The sequence below is a fragment of the Juglans microcarpa x Juglans regia genome, chromosome 6S (genome assembly GCF_004785595.1).
Source record: "Juglans microcarpa x Juglans regia isolate MS1-56 chromosome 6S, Jm3101_v1.0, whole genome shotgun sequence".
NCBI lineage: Eukaryota > Viridiplantae > Streptophyta > Magnoliopsida > Fagales > Juglandaceae > Juglans > Juglans microcarpa x Juglans regia.
In genome coordinates, this window is record NC_054605.1 from 21566018 (window position 1) to 21581202 (window position 15185).

A 15185-nucleotide genomic window follows, 5' to 3' on the forward strand; every position below is an offset into this window, starting at 1 on the left:
ATATTGTGAGGAGGCCTATTTTTTTTTTTTTTTTTTTTTTATTTCGGCAAACATGTCTTCAGTATCATTGAACGTTGGCAATTTTGTCACCCTCAGACTCAAGTCTGAAAATTATCCTCTTTGGTGTGAGCAAGTTCTTACTGTAGCAGAGAGTCAAGAATTGGTGGCCTATCTTACGGGAGAAGTCACTATCCCTGAAGCTCACCTCCAGAGTGTTCAAATCATCAAGATGTTCCTAACCCATAATTTGTGAAATGGAAAACTGTTGATCGACTACTTAGAGGCAGGATCATTGGCACCTTATCTGTAGAGGCTCTTGGGATTGTCATTGGACTGGACACCTCGTCACAGGTATGGAGGGCTCTCAAAGAAGCCTATGCTCAATCTTCTTAAGAGCAATAGTTTCAACTTACACAACAACTCAATCACATGAAGAAAGATTCTGATATGCCTTTGAATGACTACCTCCGTAAATTCAAAGGTGTGTGTGACAGTCCATTTGCTATTGGCTTTCCTGTTGATGACAAAACCAAAGTATTATCTCTATTGAATGGCTTGGGAGCAAGGTATGAACCTTTTTCCACCTCTATGCTCAAACCTCCTATGCCAAGTTATGCAGAAGCAATGCCTTTATTGCAAAGCTATGAAACACGGATTAGCTTGCACTCTCCTGACTCAGCAGCCTACACTGCCTTTTATGGTCAGAAACATAACTCAAAGTTCAACAACAAGGGATCTCGGCAATCAGGTAGTTTCTCATCAAAAGGTAAAGGTTTCTCTCCTGCTAATCAAGCAACAGTAAAGCTGAACAATCAAGGTTCTCCAAATGTGTCAACCAATTCTACCCATGAGCCTAATCGTGAACTTCTTTGTCAAATATGTGACAAACGAGGCCACACTGCAATTCGTTGTTGGCACATGTTTAATCACTCAATTCAGCCTGACAACTTGCCCAAAGTGTTTGCAGTTCTCAACATTGCCTCAGAAACCAACAATGATGAATGGATTTCCGTTTGCTCACATGACTTCTCATGAAGGTATTTTACATAACTTAAAACCTTATCTTGGTTCAGATCATGTGTTAATTGGAAATAGAGATTTTCTAAGAATTACACACATTGGTGATGCTACCATCGGGTCAGGATCTTTTAAGATTACTTTAAATAATGTTCTTTTGGTTCCTGATCTAAAGAAAAACTTGTTATCTACTGGACAATTGACTACTGATTATCCAGTAAACTGTGAGTTTTCTAATGAGCATTTTGTGGTCAAGGATCGAGTGACACAAAGAGTTCTAATGAAAGGACTCAAGCAGGATAATCTCTACACCATTCGGGCTTCACCAGCTACTTTCTTTTCAACAAAGTTTCGAGTAGTAACAAGGGACCTATGGCATCAAAGGCTAGGGCATCCTCAAGCAGCTATTGGTGCTAATCTCCAAAGCAAGGGTTTTATTAAAGTTCTGTCCAATAAGTTAGAGAATAAAGTCTGTGAGAGTTGTCAGTTAGGGAAGATGTCTAAGCTTCCTTTGGTTTTATTAAAGTTCTGTCCAATAAGTTAGAGAATAAAGTCTGTGAGAGTTGTCAGTTAGGGAAGATGTCTAAGCTTCCTTTCTCTGTTTCAGTGTCTAAAACATGATAAGCTTCATATTGACTTGTGGGAGCCTGCTCATGTTCCTTCAATGAATAAATTTCATTATTATGCTGCATTTGTGGATGATTTTACAAAGTTCATTTGGCTTATTCCTTTAAAGCAGAAATCAGATTTCTTTAATCAATTCTTACTATTTGAGAAGTACGTCTTGAGACAATTTGAGAAAACCATAAAAGTGGTACAAACAAGTAAGTTTGTACCAAAGTCACTCTCTTGTGTATTCTTGGGCTATAGTGATTGACATAGAGGATATAGGTGTTATCATCCACCTACAAGAAAGACGTTTATTTCCAGACATGTAGCATTTGATGAGGATCATCTTCACCTTAAAACTCAAGTGTCCAATAACAAGTCTCATTCAGATTTTCTGGTCACAACTTTCAAAGAATGGGATTCTTCAACAGCTCTTATATGTTCTCATTCTTCTCCATAAGCAAATACAAAACATCTAACTCCTAATGCACCCTTGAGTAAACAACTAATTCTATCTGATTAAGTATGTGGTGCAGAACTTCAGTCCAATACTGTCCCAGCTATGCTCCTTGACATCTCCTCTCTACTGGATCAATCCGAAGGCCAAGCAGATCCTGAAGTGACTAATCAGTCCATAACAACTCATGCAGAGTCCTCGAATTCTATACTGCCTGCTTATTCACATCCAATGCAGACTCGTGTAAAATTAGGTATTCATAAACATAATCCTAAGTACGCTTTAATTCATCAGTATGGTGGCATACCAAAGCCACCAAGAACAATTCAATCAGCTATTAAGCATCATGGCTGGAAAAAAGCTATGGAAGAAGAATTGGAAACATTATGGCAAAATGAGACCTGGTCTCTTGTTCCCAAAAATTCCATAATTAATGTGGTTGGCTCACATTGGGTACTAACACCCAAAATCAATCTTGATGGATCATTACAACGCCTAAAGGCAAGGCTGGTAGCTAAAGATTTTCATCAAATGGATGGAATAGACTTCACAGAGACTTGGCAAGTTTGGGGAGTGGCATGAGACACAAAATTCTCATCTCATCATTACACCTTTTTCAAATCATCATCTAAATATAATAAATAATTCAACTTTTTCAAATCCCAATTCATTTTTTTCAAATTCCAAAACAATAATAATATAAAACACAATATTTTAAACTCTCAAACAAAACATAAAATTCTCATCTCACCCCCTAAACCTGTCTGATCTCCTGTAGTGAAACCAACTACTATTCGAATAATTATTTCTCTAACTGTTGTTCGAAAATGGAGTATTAGACAGCTAGATGTGAAAAATGCATTTCTTCATGGACTCTTGTCAGAAAAGATATTCATGGAACAACCTCCTGGCTTTGTGAACTATAAAAAACTTGATCATGCGTGCTTACTTCATAAGGCTGTCTATGCCTTAAAACAAGCTCTAAGAGCTTGGTTTGATAGATTTAGCACCTTTCTACTTGAATCTAGTTTCTTCTACAGTACAGCTGATCCAAGTCTCTTCATCAATCATTCATCTCATGGCACCTTGGTGCTACTTCTATATGTAGATGATATCATCCTCACAGGTTCTTCAAATAAGTTAGTTGATCAATTCATAGCTGTGTTGCACACTGAATTTGCAATGAAGGACCTTGGTGCACTTCATTATTTTCTGGGGATTGAAGTCAATCATGTTTCAAATGGCCTTATACTGCACCACTCTAAGTATGCTATTGATCTGCTTGATCGTGCATTAATGAGAGATTGCAAACCAACTTATATTCTAATGACTCAAAAGTTCAAAATAGTCATGAACTCAATAGCACTTTGTGATCCTCACACCTATCGATCTCTAGTTGGTGCATTACAGTATTTAACACTAACACGGCCTAATATTTCGTTTAGTGTTAATTATGTTTCTTAGTTCATGCATGCTCCAACACAAGACCATTTCACAATGGTAAGACGGATTCTACGATATGTGAAAGGGACTGTTCACCATGGTTTGCATATTCAAAACTCCAGTACATTGGATCTTTATGCCTTCTCGGATGCCGATTGGGCTGGATGCCCACAAACACAACGTTCAACAACTGGTTTCTGCACTTACCTTGGCAATAACATCATTTATTGGAGTGCAAAGAAGCAACCCACAGTCTCTCATTCAAGCTCAGAAGCTGAATACAGGGCCATGGCCCAAACTACTGCAGAAATCACCTGGTTTACTTTCATTCTCCGTGACCTTCAAGATCCATTGATAACACCACCAGTTTTATTTTGTGATAATCTCAATTCTTGTTCATGACTGTCAATTTTGTGTTTCACGCTAGAAGTAAACACATTGAGTTAGATTATCATTATATTAGGGAGAGAGTTTCTCTTGGTTTGTTAATCACTCGGCACATCTCAACTTCAGCTTAGATTGCAGATGTTTTCACTAAGCCACAAACCAGATATGATTTGGACAAACTCAAGAACAAACTATGCCTTGTTACCATGCCTAGTTTGAGGGCGGATGATAACATTCACCCTTCGATCAATAACATTCCTGATATGGAAACAATTGATATAGGAAGAAGCATGACAGATATGGATGCCAAGAGTGCAACAAAGGGATTGTAGGCTGATTTATCTTCATCTCATTGACAGTCATAGGACTAATTATAGTGCAGATTTTACTCCTTGTAATTTGCTAAGTCTTACCTTGTATAGCATATACAGTTGTTCATTACCATGTATAGCTATAGCTTATACATTTTTTGTATACAGTCCTTCAATATAAATACAATACTACTCTCACGATTAAAATGTGTGGTGAGATTTCTCTATCATCGACATGTGTTGCTTTTCTTCTGAAGGGATATTCGAAAACAAATGATTGCTCAAACAATTAGCACTGTCGATTCTCGTTTGACTAAAATGTAATGTGACTGTTTTGTTGCAGGTTTTGGGACTTGCAATTTCCCTACAGGTACTGAGCGCATGACAAAGAAGCCGTGGGAGTTTAGTGAATTATAGCTTCAAAAATGAAATTTACAACTTTAGTATGGGCAAGTTGCACATACTCTATTTGAAAAAAATGGATAAATATTTGATTAATATAAAAAAAATTATTTTATTAGTGGCGAATCTCTTTTTTTTTTCAAAATGAGTACGCAAAACTGGCAAATCTTAAAACTGTATCTAATATTATTCTTGTAGCTTTAAATTGGTTAAACTAAATTTTGTTTTTAAGCTTGTAGTTTATAGGGAATTGATGACTTGTTTTTTTTCTTTAAATTAATTACTAGAATAAAATACATTTAGTTGGTGTAGTAGTTATGGATTACCTGGCTCTTTTGTCCACATTCATGTATCTGTTTAGGGTTATGTACGTTTTATCTTTTGTTTTTTTTCATGCTAACAAGTTACCAAAAATTACATCACTTCATCCTTTCTTGTTCGTCCATTCTTCTCTTCTTGGGTCCCTTTTCAATTCTCATGTGTTTCTTAAGTCTTGTTTCTTTGAGAAATACTACTCAAGATACGTCGATCATGTCAAGTTTATTCCTACAGCTATCTTGGAGTAATAGTGATTAGACTCCAATAATTTCTATGTTTAAAGTAATGGTCAATGACCCATTAATTTAAGAGAAATTTTATGCATCAGTCATTGTTCACTCTCACATTCCATACCTATAGTTTTTTTTATAGGGTATGTGAGTGTTTTTCATAAGATATAAGGTGTGAGATAATGAATAGTGACTGATGAGAAAAAAATTTCTTAATCTAATATCAACAATTAAACGTGAAAGGCAGCCTTCTAAACAAACAACAACATTGGCATCCAGAACAAACTCCAGAATAACAGTCCGTGAAGTATGAACACAAAAAATATGCATGTCTTCCATGCTGTTGGGGTATTTTTCACTCAACAATGTCCACATGCATATAGTTTGATAACTTGCTGGCTATTCGTTGGTGCTGCTAGGTGGTGGTTGTGCTAAAACATTAATGACTTGCAAATACAAATAAATGACGTGAAATAAAAGGAACTCAGACATTGATGTCATTTGATATTAGACATACATACACGGTTTATGGATGTAAAATGAATGCAGCTGATCTCCTCATATTAGACATCGCAATTAATCAATGGCCAACAAAGTGCAGGCAAAAGGCGTGTGTAGAGTGCAATGTTTTGAATACCGTACCGGAAGTTGTATCAGTCAAGGCACTGAAACGAAATATTTCGATACCTGTATCGTTTCGTGTACCGTTTCGGGATAGTCGATATATAAATATATATAAATTATATTCTAAAATAATAGTCTATATTTGAATAAATTATATATAAATACATATATATATATAAATTATAAATAACTTAGTTTGAATTGGGGGTCAAAAAATAAGCTTGTAGTTTGAAAAAATGAAAAAAAAAATGAAGGCCAAAATATAGGCCGGTACAGGCCGAAATTGAGGTTGGTATTTGGGCCGGTATGAAACGCATGTGGTATTTGTACCGGCCCAGCGGCCGGTACGGTGTGAGATCCAAAACCATGGTAGAGTGTTGACTCTGCATGTGTTGCACTACGTTTTCCGAAGCTATCGTGCGTTTTCCAACAAAGTGCCAGTGGCGTGCTACGCGTACTTAAGCGTCATATTTAAGATATAATTTTTTTTTATTAAATTACTATTCACTATCTTACACTTTACATTTTATAAAAAACACTCATATATTTTATGAAAAACACCCTCACATCTTATGAAAAATATAGATATAACGTATGGAGAGTAATAGTGACAGATGAGTAGAATTCTTCTTTGAAATATTTCTACCACTTTTGGTTTACGATAATCCTATGTTAAATCTTTTGTAGTGGATTTTATTTTTTTAATATTAAAAAAACACGTACACATAAATTTATTGGTAGTAATTTTTTTAACATTAAAAAAAATCTACTACATACAGTAAATTACGTATACTTCTTTGTGCACTCTACTGACGTGGTAAGATTTAGTAATTATTTTATATTAAAATAAATGACTCGATCAATTACGTCTCTTTATGCGCAAAGAAATACGCAAAAGTAGTTGCATATAAAATTTTTGAATTGAAAAAATATCATCTCGACAAGTAAATATCATAGATCAAGGATTCTTCTCTAAAATTAATGTGGCTCTTGAATTAAATAGGCATCATATTTTAAATAGATAGAAATTCATTAAAAAGAAATTAACCTCCAATCATGTAAAGCGATATTGAGGATTTTATAAAAGTTTAGTCACTTATACAACTTTCATCTAGTTAAGAAGAAAAAAAAAAAAAAAAAAAAGGTTGTATTTTCCAATTGCATGCATTCCATTTTGGATCCAACGCTATTAACCATTCAACCCCATTTTAGAAAGGAAAGGAGACCCAAACCTGCCAAGGGGTACTAACAATGATATTTCTTTTTGTAACTAATGAATTGACTGCAAACTAAACATATGAAAATAAAGCAATCAAGCTAACTTAAGAAACATTTATTCTCAAAAGGTATCCCTTTAACACAATAGGTTATTATTCATCAACCTTTTAACTATTCCCTTATCGATTTCAACTTCCAAATGTATCCCTTCAACGCAATAGGTTATTATCCTTTATCCTTTAACAAAATATTATTGTACACACAGTAAGGGCATCTTGGTAAGGTTAGATGCCATCATAATTAGTTAATTCAATATAAATCAAACTCAAGAGCCAAATAATTCAAGAGCCACCCCAGGTCTCGTGCCCTTTGACTTAATCTTTTGGACTTGTTCTTGCCAATTTTCTACAAGAAGCACCTGAACTTGAAATGTAAAACCAGAAGCACCAGGGGATTGACTTAATTTTTTTCTTTTTTATTGTTTGTCTTCCATGCATAAAGCAATGAGTTGTTGAACACTCATTCCATTATTTGTTGCCTCATTTCATTATGTGCTGCCTCATTTCATTATAATGAACTTTAAATTATTTAAGGATGGAGCATTCATTTGATGCAGATCTTTTTTCCACTACTCTCTTACAAAGTGGTGGACAAGGGGAAGGCAGCACCCCCTTCAATAGCATACATGGTAATGTGGTGGTCCAACCAACACATGCTGAAGGTGAATGAAGGCCACCTACTAAAAGATCTCAACAAGGTGTGTCTTTCACCACTAAGGAGGATAATCTCCTTGTTTCAGCTTGGTTAAACATTAACCTTGATGCTATTCAGGGAAATAACCAAAAATCTACAAAAATTTGAGAATTTATGAATACTATCATGAGTATAAAAAATCAAACAATCTTAAACGTTCGATTGCTTCATTGACCAATCGATGGCAATTGATCCAAAAATGCATAAACAAATTTTGTGATGCTGTAGCTCAAATAGAGTCTTTGCATCCGAGTGGTACCACGGAGGTCGATAAGGTATTAATTTTGTTTTTCCTTTAATTTTTTTATATGCTTGGGCTTATTTACATACTAACTTTATCGTTTTGTTCATTTAAGATTGAGAAGGTAAAAATAATGTACAAAGAAATTAAGAATGCAACTTTTACTATGCAGTATTGTTGGTGTCTATTAGGACACCAACCAAAATGGCAACAACATCAGTTAACATTGTCAACGAGGAGGAAATCACATGGAAGACATTCGGTCAGTGCTAGCTTAACTCCAGACGGAAATATAGAGATGATGTAGATGCTGAATTTAACCATGCCTTAGCTCGCATGACTGCTAACAGAAATACATTCATTGTGGCGAGAATAGGATTTTACAGCAAGCAAGAGAGGGATAGAGATGAATATCTTGCACTGGAGAAGAAGAAATTCGAAGCTAAAATAATGAAATTAGATCTTAATGCGATGAAACCAAAGCAGCAACTTTATTTCCAAAATCTTCAGAATGAAATTTTCGATGGTTTAATGAGTAAGTATGCATTCACATCACCGTCCGAGGACCCATCCACACCTTTTGAAGGTCTGAAAGTACTTGTCTAGCCCATTTCGACTTTGTAATTAACAATAGTATATATTTAACGTATATTTTGTCTGATTTTAGTGGTCGTCAAGCTATATGTGATGGAAATACATGTGGCTGGGCCGCGACTTTGTGATTGGGCATTGTTTTTATTTTTTGTGATGGATAGTAACATTAGTGATGAGCTAACTTTTGGAGGTGTGTATATTTTTGTGATTGGCTTAAATGTGTTGAACATTAGTGATAACTTGTGTTTTTCTCAATGGTTTTTTTAGGTGAAAATGTAATAGACAAGTATTTTTTTTCAATGGTGTTGTATGAAATATTTAGAATGTATTTGCTGCACTCCAGGACCCATCCACATCTTTATCTAAACCTCATATTGTATAACATTAATATTTCTATATAGATTTTAATTTAGAAAAAAATTAATAGAACAAAAAAAATTGATAAAAAAAATTAAATTTATAATATTTTATTATTATTTTGACTAATATATGGATAATCTAATGTGTGAATAAGTTTTTGGTGGAATAGTCAACTACAAAATCATGTCATATTATGTAAATTTTACATTTATATTTACATAATCCAATGCTAGGCCGTTAGTACCTGAAAAGTGAAGGAGATGTGCTTTTGACATAGGCCCATCATTTATTTAATGGGCTGGCCCTGGCCCAAACCCAAACTATTGTTTCATGATCAATATCATATCTGATCTGCAAGTATTCTATTACCCTTACATCAATTACAGTCCAAAAAGAAATTATGGATTATTAAATAATATCACATCAGCAGGGTGAGATGATCATAAAATAATGAAATAATTCCTGAAAATAGAACAAAAATTGAACTATTGAAGCAATGGGAATAAATGATCCCTGCAGCTAAAAAGTCAATAGACAAAAAATCAATGCAGAGTTGTAAAAGGGTGTTCCATTCCCACAGAGAAATTTGCAACCAAAGGAGAAATCACAATGAGTGGTCCTCCATTCCCACGTATGAGAAGAAAAAGAAAACCAAACATGTTGCCGACTTGCCGCACCAATTAGTTGAAAAACACATCCATGGGCGGATTAATAGGGACACATATAAAGCTATACAAAAATAAATTAACAAACTTACATAATTTTATGAGATTCGTTAGATTTATTTTATAATAAATTTATTAATTTTATAATCTAACGTATTATATTAAACCATATCAATTTGTATGGCTAAAATATTTTCAATTTTTAAACGATTGTAAGTTTTCAAACTAGAACCTCGATCATGAGTCGTAAGTTTTAAGAAATATAACTGCATGCATGCCTTAGCGAGAACCTCATGAATTGCATCATGCCTAGTGCTACACGCGCAAAGACATGCTTATTCCCGGTTTCAAATCAACTAAACACAAAGATGGCTTGTGAAGCTGAACTACGTGCGCAACCCAGACCAGACCTAATATCTTAGCGGGGAAGTCAAGGTAAAGCAAAACACACCCAAATTAAGAGAAATTTCCTGCACCAAGCCGTGGCAGCTTCTCTTTATTTTCTTCTTCTTTCTTCTTGCTTTTTTGGTTAGTGATCCAACACGCACCAAATTGCAAGCAAGTTTCATGAGACTGTACAGGACACAGCTCAATAAACAAAACCTTAGCTACCACTTCTCTCCGCGTTTTTGGTGAGCAGAAATCTGCCGACCTATGCACGTACGTACTCATTGAGGGTATTCATTGGACGAGATGAATGATGATATTCCACCACTCAACCTGTCTCTGTACTTGGGTACGTACGTTGTCTGCAGCCAACTACCAAATAACGTCTTATGTTCCATTATGATCAAATTAGATTATTCAAGATAAGATCACATGGTTCGTACGTAGTACTTTTCAAACGTACTCCGTTGGACGGACATGCTTCAGAAAACAAGTCAATATGGAGTTGCATGGGGTTGGCCATCTTCCCTGACAAGAATCTGTTGCGAAACTCACCAACTTCTGAAGTATAATAATATTGGATCGAATAATAAACTTAAAGATTTAATTTGGAACTTCCTCTACATTTTGTACGTACTTTATGTTTTGAGGGCGAGAATTGGTACGTAATTCGATCGTGCCGGCCAATTTGAGGTCCCATGAACGCGCAATAATATAGGCTACAAACTTGCACATGTCATAGTTTTAATTAGCCTGTCTAATTTATTTTTTCTTTTTATTACTTATTTTCAAACCAGCCGTTGAAGTTACTGACGCTAATGGTCCTGGTCTCCATCCCTACTACTCCTAGCCGAAATCTCCTTTGACAAGCAGCTGGCTAGCTACGGTACTGAGGTCGTGGGGCTTCTTGTTATGTTCATATGGATGAACCTTGTTTCATTAGAGATACATGCAAAATTCCGTCGACAGCCCACATGAATTGTTAAAATTTCGGTGTGTTTGAAAATACAGAACATCTCATTTCATCTCATTATTACAATTTTTTCAAATTTTCATACAAAAATATAATAAACAATTCAATTTTTTCAAATTTCAAAATAAAAATAATACTAAAAAAATATATTTTAATAATATTTTATTCAATTTTCAACAAAACATCTCATCTAATCTTATTTGAATTGTCTATCCAAACCCATATGAGTGTTTGGAAATCATTTTTATCTCATCTCATCTTATTTATTTTCCAAACATCACTTAATACAAAAAATTTCAAACTAATCATTATAACTTTCTCAAATTTTTAAACAAAAAATAAAAATCAATTCAACTTTTTTAAATCTCAAAACAAAAATAATATTTTAACAATATTTAAATTTTATAATATTTTTATTTAAATTTTTATCTCTCTTTAATTCCCAAAATTCAAAAAATATTTAACTCAAATTATCACACTATTATTCACAAAACATTTTACTATTATTCACAAAATTTCTATCCCATCTTATTTCCAAAACATCTCCTAAGAAACATGACTGTGCATGACATTTTGGAGGCGATTTTTACTGCTAGAAGTATCCATTATTGCTGTACGAAAAAACTTTGATCGTGATATCAATAAAAAACTATACTTAATTACTGAGCTTTTACTTCTCAAAACTACTGAAATGGCAAAGGCCTTCGGCTTTCCCTGCAAACCATTGCGTAGTATTGTTTGAATTATCAGCATATATCTACATCGATCGGTATCATGTCCTTTGATTTTTGCTGTCACGCACATTTTCAATGCTTAGTGCATGAATTGCTATCAAATTCGCATTCTCTCCCTAATTATCTTGACAAATGTCTTGTGAGGACGCAGCCTCTTGTAGACAAAATATCATAGCAGGGTTGAAATGATCATCAAGAATATTGAATTACATTTGTGTCATAGAATAATTACCTATTCAACAATGTGGACATGAGTTCCGTGATCTATTTTTTGAGACATAACAAAATAAAACGAGAAATCTGAGAAGCTCAACTTCTCATTGTATGTAAATTACTTGTTTGGTTAATTAATATGTAGCTGAATATGATCAACTCCCATGCACGATTTTGTCACAACCATTATTTTTATTTTTTATTTTTAAAAAGGATCCTTAAATATTAAAACTTTCATTATGGCTGGTTTGGTTACACAAAATCAAACTATCTCATCTCATCATTATAATTTTATCAAAATCCTATACAAAATATAATAAACAATTTAACTTTTACAAATTCCAAATTATCTCATCTCATCATTATTGAAAAAGTCTTGTTGCAAGCGATTTCGCACACCAAACTGCCTACCGATATTAAATGTAACACATTATTCTCTCAAAAAAAATTTCTTTTATTTTTTTTTTTAACAAAAAAATATTATGTGAGTGTTGGTAGACAGTTTGGTGAGCCAAACCGCTTGTACCTAACAAGCATCTTATATTATAAAAATATTTTATTCAACTCTCAACAAAATATTTCATCTCATCTTATATGAACTGCGTAATCAAATGAGGCTGCTTTTCAATTCGAAAAACAAGTTGCCACTTACCTTATGATCGATCGCCAAAGTTGACGAATAAAAACGTGTTAATCAATTTAGAGATAAAGTTAGATGAGCTATTAATGTAGTTGGGTTGTAATATTTCAATAAGCTGGTAAGTTTGAATGCTTAAACTGTCATATTCCCTTAAATTATTAAAGAAAAAATCGTACAAATTTAGTTGGATGTGGTCACACACACACACGCCATAAATCTTCCATTATTCACATCAAAATTACGAGCACAGGGCAAGCCAACGTTCAGATTTGAGGGTAAGTTGAACATAATAATAGTTAGCTAGCTGGGTCATTCTTATTTTTCAACTGAATCATGATTGCAAAATACAAAGCAACAGAAGAAAAACTCAATAACTCACTAAGGAATTGTCCGGTCGCGTCAATGAGTTATGTACGTTACTTCCACCACCCGAAAACTCCCTCCCGTTCTCAGACGAACCCACCTGGGTGAGAAAATAAAGAAATAACCATGCATGGTAGTTAATCCTTCCTTATCTAACACCAAGAAAAACAGTAATGAAAGGTTCGAGTAGGTGGGTGCAAGGGGTAGTCATGGCCTAACTAAATGGGTTACCCGCCGCCCGTTGGGCAAACAAACACGGAGTGGGTCCCTACCACTTCTTCCGTTTTCTCCATTAAACCCACTCGGCCCACTCTCTTTAGTTAACAGTCCGCACTGATCATAAAGTCTATAAAACCACAACGTGTCCGACCTTAACCAAATCTCCACCAACCCCCCCCCCCCCCCCCCCCCCCCCCCCCCCCCCCCCCCCCCCCCCCCCCTAGATTTCTCTATCCTGCGCTGTTTCCTTCAGAGAGAATCGGGGAGCATGGCAAGCCTAAGAGTCTCCTACTTGCTCTTGCTTCTCTCAATTTTAGCCTTTGCAGGTCTTTCTTTTGCTCTCTAAACCTTGAATCAAACTGTGCATGTTAATTTATACCGTTAATGTAGGTATATATGTTTATGCTTTGTTTGAATATGCCTCTGTTTTCTATTGCAGATGGAGGTTCAATTGGAATAAACTATGGCCGAGTTGCTAACAACCTGCCACCTCCATCGAAAGTGGTGGAGCTTCTGAAATCACAGGGATTCGACCGAGTTAAGCTCTACGACACCGACTCGGAAGTCCTCACTGCGCTAGCCAACTCGGGTATAAGTGTCACCGTTGCACTCCCCAACGAGCTCCTCTCCTCCACCGCTGCGGACCAATCGTTCGCTGACAATTGGGTCAAAACCAACATCTCTGAGTTCTATCCTGCTACCAAAATCGAAGCCATTTGCGTCGGAAATGAGGTATTCGTTGACCCCAATAACACGACCAAGTTTCTCATACCCGCCATGAAAAACATCCATGCCTCGCTTGCCAAGTACAGCCTTGATTCTGCTATCAAAATCTCGTCCCCAGTAGCTCTCAGCGCCCTTCAATCTTCATACCCACCCTCATCCGGATCTTTCAAGTCTGAATTAGTTGAACCCGTCATCAAGCCCATGTTGGACCTTCTGCGTCAAACGGGGTCGTACTTCATGGTCAACGTGTACCCATTTTTCGCATACACCGCAAACTCGAACGATATCTCCTTAGACTACACTTTGTTTAAGCAAAACCAGGGTGTGGTGGATTCCGGTAACGGGTTACGTTACAACAGCCTGTTCGATGCCCAAGTCGACGCCGTTTTCGCTGCCCTGTCCGCTCTCAAGTACGATGACGTGAAGATAGTAGTCACTGAGACTGGGTGGCCCTCACTGGGTGATACGAACGAGATTGGTGCAAGCCAAGACAATGCGGCGTCGTATAATGGTAATTTGGTACGCAGGGTCCTCACTGGCGGTGGGACCCCGCTTCGACCACAGGATCAACTCGACGTTTTTCTCTTCGCCTTGTTCAACGAGAATGAAAAAACGGGTCCCACATCGGAGAGGAACTATGGCCTATTTTACCCCAGTGAGCAGAAGGTATACGACATACCCCTGACACAAGCGGAGCTCGACGGTAGCCAGTCAACTCCCGTCAACGGGAGCAAGAGCCAGCAGGTTCCATCGACTGGCGATGTAACGAAGACGTCTGTGGGCTCGGGTCAGACATGGTGTGTGGCAAATGGGAACGTTGGGGAGAAGAAGTTGAAGGCTGCGCTTGATTACGCATGCGGAGAGGGAGGGGCTGATTGTCAACCGATACAGCCAGACGCCACGTGTTACAATCCTAATACGCTAGTGGCCCACGCTTCGTACGCTTTTAATAGTTTCTATCAGAAGAATACTCGTAGGGCAGGCTCCTGTGACTTTGGTGGTGCGGCTTATGTGGTCACTCAACCACCAAGTACGTACTCTATACTTCTCTAATCGTCTTACTTTTTTCTCAAAATTCGTAACTTGTTTGTTTTCTGTTGTCATGGATTAATTCCTTTTCTTATCAAAATTGTAGAAGGGATGCTCTGCCGATTCTCTTTTGGCTAAAATGTAATGTGGCTGTTTTTGTTGCAGGTTTTGGGACTTGCAACTTCCCTACAGGATACTGAGCGCATGACGAAGAGACTGTGGGAGTTGGTCAATTATAGCTGCGGGAAAAATGATATTTACAAGTTTAGTAT

The 15185-nt window shown here is 36.2% G+C and overlaps 1 protein-coding gene across 1 annotated transcript; it reads left to right on the forward strand.

Moving 5' to 3' along the window:
- Positions 1-13367: 13367 nt before the first annotated feature.
- LOC121237824 (glucan endo-1,3-beta-glucosidase 13-like) lies at positions 13368-15185 on the forward strand. The gene is made up of 3 exons (XM_041134713.1): positions 13368-13484; positions 13598-14914; positions 15079-15185. Exons 1-3 carry the CDS (start codon positions 13427-13429, stop codon positions 15111-15113), a joined length of 1410 nt encoding a protein of 469 aa, XP_040990647.1. The 5' UTR covers positions 13368-13426; the 3' UTR covers positions 15114-15185.